Genomic DNA, 13,777 nt, shown 5'->3' on the forward strand with positions numbered 1-13,777 from the left:
GCAACAGTTTTTCAACACTGTCATGTGTAAAATTACTGCGTCATGAGAACAACAACAACAATGCAACACAGGATATGCACTCATTAGTACATCGACATTCGACATGTTTATCCCTTTTGTTTTTCTTAGGACAGCGATCCGCCTACACCCTTTACAATCACAAGTCAAAGATGACCCTTGGTTTGACCACTCATCCTGATCTGGTGGTCAGTACAGAGCTAGTGTCCATGGTTGGTGTTTCAGTGTCTCTAGATGGTGACAGGGGCTCTGCTTGTTGTTGAGCTGCACTATCAGGCTGGGTTACCAGATCGGGTCCTGGTGCTGAAGGTGCCGGTGACACCTTAGCACCTCTCAGGTGCCGTTGGTTATGCTGTATAGTCTGTCGCCAGTGTGGATCACAAAAGAGCGGGCAGTTTCTGCAGGTCGGATGATGACAGCCGGTTTCTAGCGTCCGGACTCAAGCTGAAAGCGGATGTGGTCCCCCTGCTGCAGTAGTGGTGTGGCGCAGCGATTGTAGTAATGCCTCTGATGCTCTTGTCTTTCCATCTGTGTTTTTTGCACAACCGTCTGGCTTATGATGCGAGGTACCAGCTGGTATCCGGTGATGGGAAGCACTGAGCGTAGACGTCGACTCGTGAGGAGCTGCGCAGGTGATCTGAAGCTGTCAACTGGCGTGTTCCTTTGCTCCAATAGAGTCAAGTAGGGATCTACTCCCTGAGTATGAGCTTTATCCCGAACTGATTTGGCCGACTTGACTGTTCTTTCGGCAAGGCCGTTGCTTTGTGGGTACAAGGGGCTTGAGGTCGTGTGGACAAAGTCCCATGTAACTGCAAAATCCTTGAACTCTCGAGAACTGTACTGTGGGCCGTTATCTGAGATAAGCTTCTCTGGTATACCGTGTCTGGCGAATATGGCCTTGAGTTTTTTGATGACGGACCCTGCAGTGGTAGAGAATAGCCTTTCAACCTCAAAGTAGTGGCTGTAATAGTCCACAACTACTAAGTAGTCCACGCCATGTGAAGAGATCCGAGGCCACGGCCTGCCATCGTCTCTCAGGAATCTGGTGTGGAATGAGGGGTTCTTTGGGGTTCGCTGCGCACCTCTCCTGACATATGAAACAGTTTTCCACCGTGGCAAAGATGTCCTTGCCCATGCCTGGCCAGAAGAGGGCATCCCTTGCTCTCTGCTTACTCCTCTCAATCCCCATGTGCCCAGTGTGGATTCTCTCCAGCATATTGTTTCTTAGGGCTGTTAGCATTATGATTTTGTCACCTTTGAAGATGATGCCATGGAAGTGCGAGATTTAATCTCTGAAATTCCAGAAGTCCAAAAGGGTTTTAGGGCATTTTTTCCTGTCCTCAGGCCAGTCATCATGCACGGTTTGCTTCAGCAGGGTGAGCTGCGGGTCGCGTCCTGTTGCAGCCTGTAGTTCTGAAAGCTTTTTGTCACTTACTGGGAGGCTGTTTATCACTGAGTGGACCTGGTCCTCCATGCCTTCGCTTAGCGTGCTGTCTTGGTCGAGCAATGGTTTCCTGGATAGTGTGTCGGCCACGGGTATGTCTTTTCCGGGCCGGTGCACAATCTATATGTCATATCTCTGCAGCTGTAATAGCATGCGCTGCAGACGAGCAGGGGCTACAGAGATTGGCTTCTTCAGTATGTGCTCCAACGGCTTGTGGTCCGACTCGACGATGACTCTTCTGCCATATATGTAGGTGTGAAAACGCTTCTTTTTCGATCTGTGCATAGTTAACCACTGTTGTCTTTGAAGCATATGCGGTTGGGTGTCCGTCCTGCATCAACACAGCTCCCAAACCATACTTGGATGCATCTACCTGTAGGTGTAGCTCCTTGGTCGTGTCGTAGTATGCCAGTATGGGGCCTGGTTCTCTGGTTATGAGATGCTTCATTTGCTGGAAGACTCTGTCGTGATTCTGATCCCAGACAAACTCCAAGTCTTGCTTGAGCAGCTGACGCAGCGGTGCGTTCACTTCTGATAGTCGCAGTGCGAATCTGGACAGGTAGTTCACCATTCCAAGTCAAAGGAGCTTGCAAAGAGAGTATTCCAAGCATTGTCTCTAGCTCATTCTTATTCTCAGGAGGCGGCATGTCTTTGATGGCCTGTAGTTTCTTTGGGTCTGGCTGGATGCCCTCCTGGGTGAGTTTGTGTCCAAAGTAACTCACTTCTGTGGCACCTATGACACATTTCTCTGGATTGAGACACACGACGGGCATGGCGTCTGGGTCAATGTGTAAGTCGCATTCTCCTGGGAATATGCCCTTGAACATATCAGCAAACTCCTCCATGACACTTGTGGTCTGTACTGACATGACCAGCTTGACTAGGTTTAGATCCAGGCATGCTCTCAACCAAGGGACAATCAGCACGGAGTGCAAACATTATGAACAATACAACAATTACGACCAGTGTTGTGGGTAAGTCTAAATAAAGTAGATAAAATGATATGCTTACTTATACAGAGTCTTGGTAGTCCTACTGACACCCAAAGTATTGTCAACTACAAATTAATCATATACATACATACGCTATCCAGCTGCTAACAAAACCCTAATCATGGCAGCACAGGCACAAGCTCTGAGAACAGGGTCCATAGAGGCTGGGTGTCTATCACACCAGGCAAAACCCCATGTGAAGTGTGTGTAAAGATGCCCCTGAGACAATCCAGCACATAACAGCAGGGTGCAAGATGCTAGCAAGTAGAGCATACATGAAACATCATAACCAAGTGGCTGGAATAGTACACAGGAACATCTGTGCCAATATGGCCTGGAAGTCAAAATGGGAGACGCCCACTAGGGTCATCGAGAATGACCGAACTAAAATCTTGTGGGACTTCTAGATGCAGACAGAAAAAATGTTGATGGATAACCAACTGGACTTCTACTGTTTTCTTTCTTCTGTGGAAATCACAGAAGAAGATGGCTGTAGTGTTAGACGTAGCATTTCCGAATGACAGCAACATCAGGAAGAAGGAACACAAGAAGCTTGAGAAATACAGAGGGCACAGTCCTAGGAAGAACTAAGTGTCACGGCGGGGTGCGCCGGTGTGTGTGGAAACAGGACCCAAAAGCAGATGACGATGAGGAGTAGTAAGGTTTAACAGAAAGGTGAGGCTTTATTTAAATGACGGCAGGGTTAAACCAGGAAACCAAAACAAACTGGCAAAACACTAAGAAACAAAACACTAAAGGTACTAAGACCAAAAACTATAACTATAACTGAGGTGGAAAATAACAGGCAAAGACTAAGACTATAACTGTAACTCTGGTGAGATAAACAGACTAAGACTAACGTGGAATTAACAGACGAAAACTAGAACTATGGCTGAGGTAAACAGACGAACCGACAATGGCATGAAGAAAACAAAGGGCTTAAATACATACAAGAGGTGATCAGGGGAAGTAGAGACACATGAGGGGAACAGCTGACTAACATAAACCTAATGACAGGACCAGGAGAGGAAAGCTAAATACAATAAACAAAGAACACATGACACTGTCAGAATAAAACAGGAAACACTAAAACTAGACATGACAGCACAAACTAACAGACCTAATACATAATGAATAAATACAAGAACCCAAAACATAGAAAACCAGAGGAACAATAAACAAAAGCTGCCCAAACTAAAGACAGAGACGAAATGACACAAAACTAATCACATAACAAAATGAGACAAATACAAACATGAACTCAGAGCGCTGGGTCAGAGACCCAGCCTGTGACACTAAGATACCTTTGTATCTCAATCATCTTTTGTATGTATTATTGTAGGGTCTATCTTACAATATAAAGCACCTTGAGGTGACCGTTGTCGTGATTTGGCACGACATAAATAAAATTGACCTAAAATGAATTGAATACTGCACAGGGCCCTCAAGCTCCCAGGCTTCTTGTAGCAGACCTGAGCTTGATGGACAGAGCGCCCTGAGTGAGAGGGGAATTGTTGTTTTTTGGGTGTTTTTTTTTGCCAAATTACAAATGCAATATATGCTAAAAAGGAATTCTAGGTTCAAGTTTAAACCTCATTTTATAATATAATACTTATATTATAAGTAAGACCAAACGCCCTTATGGGCGAGAGGGGAATTGTGTTTTGTTTTTGTTTTTTGTTTTTTTGCCAATTTCAAATGTGATTTATGCTAAAAAGACATTCTAGGTTCAAAATTTAAACTTGTTTTATAACATAAGTAATAAATTCAAATGAGTGATACTTCGCACTAACAACATCTCCAAAGGAAGATATGCAAATTATGTTAGTTAAGTTACATTTAAAGTTCCAAACGAGTAATCCTCCATTCCAAGTTCAGATATACACTATTGGTAAGAGATCACATGATAAAAGCAGAGGGCATGATGGGTTGGAAGATCTGAATGCTAAGATCCCCGTAGGTTATATGCAGAGCTGTTAGTGTTTCAGTTGAAGATTGTGGAATTACATAGAGGTAAGTTGGGATAAAATTCACTAAATCCTTCCAACTGTAAGATCCCAATCCCTAATCTCTTTTGTAACATTTAAATAGTAAAATTCCAACTATTAAATATAAATCACTAATGTTTAAAAGATTTTAATTTCCCTGTTTCCCATTATTCTTATTTCGTTTTTTCATTTTTTTAGGTTTCCTTTCTTAATTCCTACGTGAATGGTGACATATTGTCACAGTCAAGAAACAAGTGAGTAACAAAATGTTTTTATTTTGTTCATACTTTTATACCTTGTAGCACCACACATTAAGACCTATGTAATTGTCTGTGAGCGCCCATTGAATTTATTTTAATCGTACTATCTGCGTATCATTTCGAGTGAAAAATGTTTTTAGGCTTCATCTGCCTGCTAGACAGATTATGTGTCAAATCAAAAAGGAACATAGCCCTACAGTAAATAAGTACACATACAGAAATCAGCGCATAGAGACATTGACCCTTGAAATTCTTTAACAACACAAATTTGCGATGCTTCCAAATCTTAAATAACCGTCCATGTTAAAAAGGAGTTCTTCCTTCAAACTGCCATTAAAATGCCACCAAAGTCCTGATTCCAATTCAAAGTGGTAGGCTTTTTATATATATATCAAGGTTTTCTTATATTTCTCTTCTTATTTTTCAAGTATTGGGACATATGCTCCTCAATTTGAAGACTTGTTGGCAAAAAATTATTCACCTGTTCTGATGTGTATTCTTCTCTACAGGAAAAATGCCACGTCAGATGACAGAATGCCCAATATGCTTGATTCCATATGTTGCAGTTGGGCAGCATTTAAAAAAATACCACCATGTTGTAAACAAAGAAGAATTACATTTACTGCTAAATTACTGCTCTACAGTGTAAGTCACTGTCATACAGTATATGAAAAAACATTGCAACAATTTAAAGTGGTAGTTGTAGTTACATTTGTCAAACTGGATGTGATATGCAGTTACAGGGGCAGGCTGGACTGTCCAGTATGTAAAGTTAAAAACCGTATAAGACTGGACAAGCACTTGGAAAATGTCCACTGTGAGATTGAGGTTAGTGTTTTGTATAGCTTACATTTTGTTGTTAAATTAGAATGCATTCTTATGTGACATGTTTCACTAACTTTCTCAAACATTGCTGTTCTATTGTTTATACCCTTTCAGAAATCAGATCAGAAGAAAGTAATGAGGACAGCGAAACGATTGGCTAATCTGAAAGCCCTCAAAGCTCTCAGACGTTCAGATCCACAGCCTCCAATGGTGACCTCACTGGACATAGAGCAGCTGACTGAAAGCAGTGATCAAGAGGAGCAAAGTGATAGCAGTGACACCAGTGAAGAATCTGCAGAGATTAGAGAAGACAGCTCAGTCCATTCCCCTGTCAATCAGTCAGATGATGCTCAAGTCCAACATCAGACTTGCAAAAATTGCAAAGAACTGCATTTGAAACTACAACAACTGAAAAGTAAACTGAAAAGACTGAAATCCTCTAAGGATAAACCTGGCCTCAAACCCCTCAACCCCCCAAAGCGCCAGAAATTTGAAAGACATAAACCTGACCCAACAGCCCGGCTTCCTAAATTTGGTATGAATTATTTAACAAAAGTGTTTTTTGTTGTGTAGTGTAATGTGAATTTGGATAACTGGTTGTTCTATTTATTATTGTAGGCTCTATCTTAAAGTATAAAGTGCCTTGAGGCAAATGTTGTTGTGACTTGAATGGAATTTAATTGAATTCTATCAAGGAAGTTAAATCCTGCTAATTAGCAATATCTTCCAAATATCATTGTCAACCAATTCAATTAGAAGAATGTTTTCTGTACTTCATCAATTTGTCATGACACTCCTAATTGCTATGTTGTTACTACACTTTATTTTAAACAGAGAAAGTCCTGAATGCTTGGTTTCAGCACATTTGTGGAACAAGTAAAAAGGATGTCGACAACGCCAAACAACGGGTCCAATATGTCCGTGCCTGGGCATATTTCATGTCTCACAATCAAGTCCCTGCAATGACGTTTGCATTTATGGACAACAGAGAAAGACTGACTGAGTACATTTTTACAAATATCTGTGATATATTAGTCCAGTAATCTCAATAATACTAAAGTGATTACTGATTTGTGTTTGTTTGTGGGCCTTTTTTAGATGGACAACTTATCTGAATAAACATGCCGTGACAACCAAAAGGATTCGGATTGGAAATGTGAGGGCGTTCTTGAAATTTCTAATTGATGCACAACTGCCAGAGGTCAGAGCCTCCCGTAAGGCTTTAAAGGGGACTTTATTTGCACTTCAGTTGGAAATGAAGAAGAGCAGAAGGGAGTTGCACACCCACAGGCAAGCCATCCGGATCAAAAAATCACGTAAGATCCAACTTTACTACTTATTCATCACTGTCGTTACCTAGCATGTGTAACAAATACATTATTTATAAATGTCACAATGTCATTACTGTGATGTAGTGAGGAAGGAGGACTCAAAATGTTATAATCTAAAGTATAAATTGTATACAAGTATATATTTTCTGTGCTGTATTTACACAGTGGCATGCAAAAGTTTGTGGAACCCTGATAACTTTCATGGTTTTTCTTTATTAATCATTGGTTGCTTGGATTAGCAATTTCAGTTCAACATATCATATAGCGGACAAACACAATGATATTTCAGAAGTACCACTGTATACAATGTACAAAACAGAAAGTAAACAGAAACTAGGAAATGCAGAGCTGTTAGGCTTCATTTTCTAGTTTCTGTTTACTTTCTTTTTATCTACTTTCTACATGGGAAAACAGTATGTCACCACAAGGAAACAGAGGCACACCATGGATACTAATTCGTATACAAAGTTCAGGAGGACAAAAATAAAGCAGAGAGAATCTACCACAGATGTAGAAAACAAAATTAATCAGGGGGTAAATGTTAAACTAAACAACATAAAATTGGCACCAAAAACAGGAAACGTGACCAGTAACTAACCAGTGGCAACACATAACTAAACATACAAATGCAGAAAGAAACAACATAAAATATCTAAACAATAAGCAAAATAGTAATCAAATTAAAGATACCTACTGATAAAATGAACTATACTGTCAAAAAACACAAAGACAAAAATGGTCACGGAAATGAGACTATCAAAATTTAGGATATTGATATTTCCTTTTTTCAATTCAATTCAATTCAATTATTTATATAGCGCCAAATCACAACAAAAGTTGGCGCTTAAGGCGCTTCATAGATACAGAGAAAAACCCAACAATCATATGACCCCCTATGATCAAGCACTTTGGCGACAGTGGGAAGGAAAAACTCCCTTTTAACAGGAAGAAACCTCCGGCAGAACCAGGCTCAGGGAGGGGCGGCCATCTGCTGCGACCGGATGGGGTGAGAGAAGGAAGACAGGATAAAGACATGCTGTGGAAGAGAGACAGAGGTTAATAACAGATCTGATTCAATGCAGAGAGGTCTGTTAACACATAGTGAGTGAGAAAGGTGACTGGAAAGGAAAAACTCAATGCATCATGGGAATCCCCCGGCACCCTACATCTATTGCAGCATAACTAAGGGAGGATTCAGGGTCACCTGGTCCAGCCCTAACTATATGCTTTAGCAAAAAGGAAAGTTTTAAGCCTAATCTTAAAAGTAGAGATAGTGTCTGTCTCCCGAATCCAAACTGGAAGCTGGTTCCACAGAAGAGGGGCCTGAAAACTGAAGGCTCTTCCTCCCATTCTACTTTTAAATACTCTAGGAACAACAAGTAGGCCTGCAGAGCGAGAGCGAAGCGCTCAAATAGGGTGATATGGTACTACAAGGTCATTAAGATAAGATGGGGCCTGATTATTTAAGACCTTGTATGTGAGGAGCAGGATTTTGAATTCAATTCTGGATTTAACAGGAAGCCAATGAAGGGAAGCCAAAACAGGAGAAATATGCTCTCTCATTCTAGTCCCTGTCAGGACTCTTGCTGCAGCATTTTGGATTAGCTGAAGGCTTTTCAGCGAGTTTTTTGGACATCCTGATAATAATGAATTACAGTCGTCCAGCCTGGAAGTAATAAATGCATGAACTAGTTTTTCAGCGTCACTCTGAGACAGGATATTTCTAATTTTAGAGATGTTGCGAAAATGGAAGAAAGCAGTCTTATATATTTGTTTAATATGTGCGTTGAAGGACATGTCCTGGTCAAAAATGACTCCAAGGTTCCTCACAGCGTTACTGGAGGCCAAGGTAATGCCATCCAGAGTAAGAATCTGGTTAGATACCATATTTCTAAGATTTTCAGGGCCGAGTACAATAACCTCAGTTTGATCTGAATTAAGAAGCAGAAAGTTAGCGGCCATCCAGGTCTTTATGTCTTTAAGACATTCCTGCAGTTTAACTAATTGGTGTGTGTCATCTGGCTTCATGGACAGATAGAGCTGGGTGCCATCAGCATAGCAGTGAAAATGTATGCTATGTCTTCTAATGATACTGCCTAAGGGAAGCATGTATAATGTAAACAGAATTGGTCCTAGCACTGAACCCTGTGGAACTCCATAATTAACCTCAGTGTGTGAAGAGGACTCTCCATTTACATGCACAAATTGGAGTCTATTAGATAGATATGATACAAACCACTGCAGCACAGTACCTGTAATACCTACAGCATGTTCTAATTGCTCTAATAGGATATTATGGTCAACAGTATCGAATGCTGCACTAAGGTCTAGCAGGACAAGCACAGAGATGAGTCCACTGTCAGAGGCCATAAGAAGATCATTTGTAACCTTCACTAAAGCTGTTTCTGTGCTGTGCTGAGCTCTGAAACCTGACTGAAACTCTTCAAATAAACCATTCCTCTGCAGATGATCTGTTAGCTGTTTGACAACTACTCTTTCAAGGATTTTTGATATGAAAGGAAGGTTGGAGATTGGCCTATAATTAGATAAGACTGCTGGGTCTAGAGATGGCTTTTTGAGTAAAGGTTTAACTACAGCCAGCTTGAAGGCCTGTGGTACATAGCCGATTATTAGAGATAGGTTGATCATATTTAAGATCGAAGAATTAATTTTTCACATGAATGTGTTATATTCAGTACTAAGCTTGGTAAACTTGGAAAGTTTAGGAAGTAGGATAAATAAATTGAAAGGGTTAGTATTCTGGATTGAAAGTAAGATTTAAGTTCAAAATGGCAATCCAATTCATTTTCATATACTGTGAGCTCTGGTCGCCAGTTCTTCTTCCTTACAAAATAATTTTTTGAAAAAAATTAGGTCTAAACTACAACCTGTTGTTTTTGTGCACCCCTGTTGTTTTTCAGGATGTTTCTTCATAAATCATTGGTTGCTTGAATTAGCAATTTCAATTCAATATATCATAAAAATCTGTATTAGGTCTGAAATACAACCTGTTTTATATTTACATCATTGCGTGCAGCATGAATGAGCATGACTGGAGCTGCAGGAACATAAAAACATTCTGTGTCTTTTAGAAATGCTTGTAGATCCTGTCCACATCACTGATTTTCTCCAGATGGCCACCACACACATCCCTGAAGCACTTGGTAAGTGTGTAGTTCATTTCTCCATAAGGACAACTCTAATAACCCCAATAATATCTCTGTTAATGAGAAATTATATAATATTTACTTACCAGCTGTAATCTGTATGTATATATAGTTCAGAATCTCAGATTTACAGAAATATATGACAGAACTTTTTGCTTTCAATTATAACAGACTGCTCATTTATAATCACTTGTTGGACTTTTGATTTTTCTTCAAATATATAATACATATACAAACAGTAGCATTTGTGATGTTTATATAGGATTGTATTAGGGGGAGTATATAGCAATATAATCAGTGTTGGGAAGGTTACTTTTAAAATGTATTCTGTTACAGAATACAGAATACATGCCCCAAAATGTATTCTGTAACGTATTCCGTTACGTTACTCAATGACAGTAACGTATTCTGAATACTTTGGATTACTTAATATATTATCATGCTTTTTACAACTACGTGAATGTACTATTGCTGTGTGATTTATTACTATTACTGAAGGTCCGCGGCTCCGAACCGTAGTAAAGGGACCTCTGACTAATACGGCGGGGTCCCTGTCGGCTCGTAGCCGAAAAATAGCTTTACTTTGTTGTGTGGGTCACTTTTTTTGCGAGAGACAGAGAGAGGCGTTGAAAGGCTGCTCCAACGGAACTTATTGTTTTCGGAGGAAAACACAAACACGGTGTACAGTCGAGTCTTAATAGCTTACTTACAACTGGGCTCGTCAGGCACTCTTCTTGGCTGAAGTGGTTATTATTATATTTACATGCTTCCAGCTCCCGTTTTCCTCGACGACAACTCGTACCTTTCCACTCCCCTTTTTCTCCCTCCTCGCGCTCACAGACCCATAACGTGTATGGCAGTCCATTCTCCCTGCAACACTGACTACACTGCCCATGATGCTACATTCTTTAGAGCTATGCTTGTAGCATTCTGCCTGTTAGCTTAGCACAACAACAACAACGAAAAGGCGCTCTCTCACCCAGGAAACACACAGTCGCGCAGAGAGAGAGAGAGCGTCGCCCTGTAACCATGGCAACCGTAACGCTGCCGCCTGGAACAACAGAACGTAGCTGTCAAACAAAACCCAAACAGTCCTGACCCGCGACAAAATGAAACAGGAAAGTACCGCAGTGTAATCCATTTATTTCAACAAAGTAACTGTATTCTGAATACCACCTTTTTAAACTGTAACTGTAACGGAATACAGTTACTCATATTTTGTATTCTAAATACGTAACGGCGGTACATGTATTCCGTTACTCCCCAACACTGAATATAATGGATATGCTTCCCTATCCCTTGTGTCTTACTGTGCAACCTCTATGTTACTCAATAGGAATGACAACACAGAGAGAGACTACAGAAAAAGAGAAAGGATTGAGGACAAATGACAATGGGCAACACACAGTAACTACAGATAAAGACAAAGCACTCAGCACAGAGGACAAAGACATAAAGGAAAAGGGACCACAGATGGAGACCAGGGTTAAAGAAAAAAACGATTTGAGGGAAGAAGGAACAACTGAAAACAAAGACACAGTTAGAGTAAAAGAAGATGGCCCTGGGACTAGCTATGAGTCTCCAGTGGCACACCCAAAAAAGAGGAAAAGGTCTCTAATGAAGAAAAGCTCTTTGGCGAAGTGTGATGAAAGCAGAGAAACAAGGCAAAAGGGCAACAAGCAAGAAAGAAAAAGACCAAAGAGCCTGACTGCAAAACAGCTGTTAAGTCCAAAGATGCTCAGAAGTCACAAGACTAAAGAGGCACCTAAAGATACCAGCAAAAGACAAAAAGTCATACAAAGAGTCAGAGATATTACAAGAAAAAATAAGGAAAAGAACAAAGGATTGAGCACAATTGACATAGCTGAAGATAAAAATGGGCAACATACAGAGACTACAGAAAAAGACATAGCACTCAGCACAGAGGACAAAGACATAAAGGAACAGGGACCACAGATGGAGACCACAGCTGAAGAAAAAAATTATTTGAGATCAGAAGGAACAACAGAGGAAGGAATGAGACCACAGACAGAGACTACAGACAAAGACAAAGCACTGAGCACAGAGGACACAGACATAAAGGAACAGAGACCACAGATGGAGACCACAGCTGAAGAAAAACATAATTTGAGATCAGAAGGAACAACAGAGGAAGGAATGAGACCACAGACAGAGACTACAGAAAAAGACAAAGCACTCAGCACAGAGGACACAGAGATAAAGGAACAGGGACCACAGATGGAGACCACAGTTAAAGAAAAAAACGATTTGAGATCAGGAGATACAACAGAGGAAGGAATGAAAACACAATGACAACACAAGGACAAGGTCATGTCCAGAGAGAGAATGTGAATGTTAGATCCTGTTGATCTCAGAGTTCTTTGGTTGCAATTTTTAATTATACTAAATTTTCAAGACCTTTGTGATCATGTGAGTTTTTTTGTTACTGATTTTACACAGTTGCTCTGGGTTTTTTTTTTCTTTACATTTTACTCACTTTGATCATGCAAGTTTTTTAGTTAAGTTTAAGTATTGTTTTTATTTTTTTACTTCTAAAATAATAGTTGTTTAAAAAAAGACAAATATTGATATGCATATGTTGTTTATAACAAATGCCAAATGGAGAAAAATAAAATCAATAAAAAATTTTCTGTTCAATTTGAAAATGACGTGTCTTTGTTCTACAATCATTAGTCATGGATTTCATTTCCAAGCTGTAATTCCAAATAACTCATATTTTATACAGGCATGCTATGCAGATGTTATTAATAACATTAGCTGAATTAACACAAATAAAAGTCCTCACAAATTATACCTGATTCCAAATAACAACATTGTGATGTGTTTAATGGTAAGCCCAATTACAATTTCTTCTATCTAAATAACTAATTATTCAGTTTTTTTCAATCCAATTTTGGCAAAGAAATGTCTAATGTTTCATTTTTTTTCCCATCCCATTTCCTAATGCAACCCATAGAAAATAAATCTTAATCAATTATTCAAAGATATTAAGGGATTTTTTTTTACTTTTCTCTGTATGCAGTGTGTCTTTGGAAATCGATCTCCCCCCCCCCCAAAAAAAGAAAAAAGAAAAAAAAAAAAACAGAATAAGAACATCAATCATAGCAGGTGTGTTTTACTGTTTATTCTTTATGCGTTTGACTTCTCAGATTTATTGGTTTTAACTGATGCTGTAGATATTAAAAATTATTTGTGCTCCAATTAGTGGAAATGCAAATGTGAAGTGTTGTTCAAAATAAATCTGTGAAGGTTCTCAGTAATTCAGGTCATCCTAGTTTAGGTCATCGTAGACCCCCTTGGGGTCACTCCTTTAGGGCTTAAATCTGGGATTCTCCACCATTTCAAGACTCAAGAAGTTTATTGTCATTTCGTATGGTGTTACCCTATGGAGTGCCAGGACTGCCATAATGAATTAATTAAATGTGGCAATAATTAATTATTATGGGGCCCGGCCGGGCACAGCCCGAAGAGGAGACATGGGCCCATCCTCCCGCAGGCCCACCACCCGCAGGAGGCGCCATAGGGGTCGGGTGCATTGTGTGTCGGGTGGCGGCCAGGAGCGGAGGCCCTGGCGGACTGACCCCCGGCTGCCAAGACTGGCAATAGGGACATGGAATGTCACCTCTCTGGTGGGAAAGGAGCCTGAGTTAGTGCGTGAGGTTGAGAGGTACCGGCTAGATATAGTCGGGCTCACCTCTACACATGGCTTGGGCTCTGGAACCAGTCTCCTG

The 13,777-nt window shown here is 40.2% G+C and overlaps 1 protein-coding gene across 1 annotated transcript; it reads left to right on the forward strand.

Annotated features, from left to right (window-relative positions):
* Positions 1-4,665: 4,665 nt before the first annotated feature.
* On the forward strand, positions 4,666-13,210 carry LOC309707405 (uncharacterized protein; the record flags this gene model as incomplete). Its single annotated transcript, XM_082534712.1, has 9 exons — positions 4,666-4,696; positions 5,212-5,347; positions 5,440-5,530; positions 5,642-6,062; positions 6,362-6,530; positions 6,626-6,843; positions 9,951-10,022; positions 11,362-11,510; positions 13,196-13,210. The coding sequence occupies 9 exons, from the start codon at positions 4,666-4,668 to the stop codon at positions 13,208-13,210; spliced, it is 1,302 nt and encodes a 433-aa protein (XP_082390838.1).
* Between the last annotated feature and the right edge of the window lie 567 nt (positions 13,211-13,777).

This window comes from Aulonocara stuartgranti, assembly GCF_965226115.1.
Source record: "Aulonocara stuartgranti genome assembly, chromosome: 5".
NCBI lineage: Eukaryota > Metazoa > Chordata > Actinopteri > Cichliformes > Cichlidae > Aulonocara > Aulonocara stuartgranti.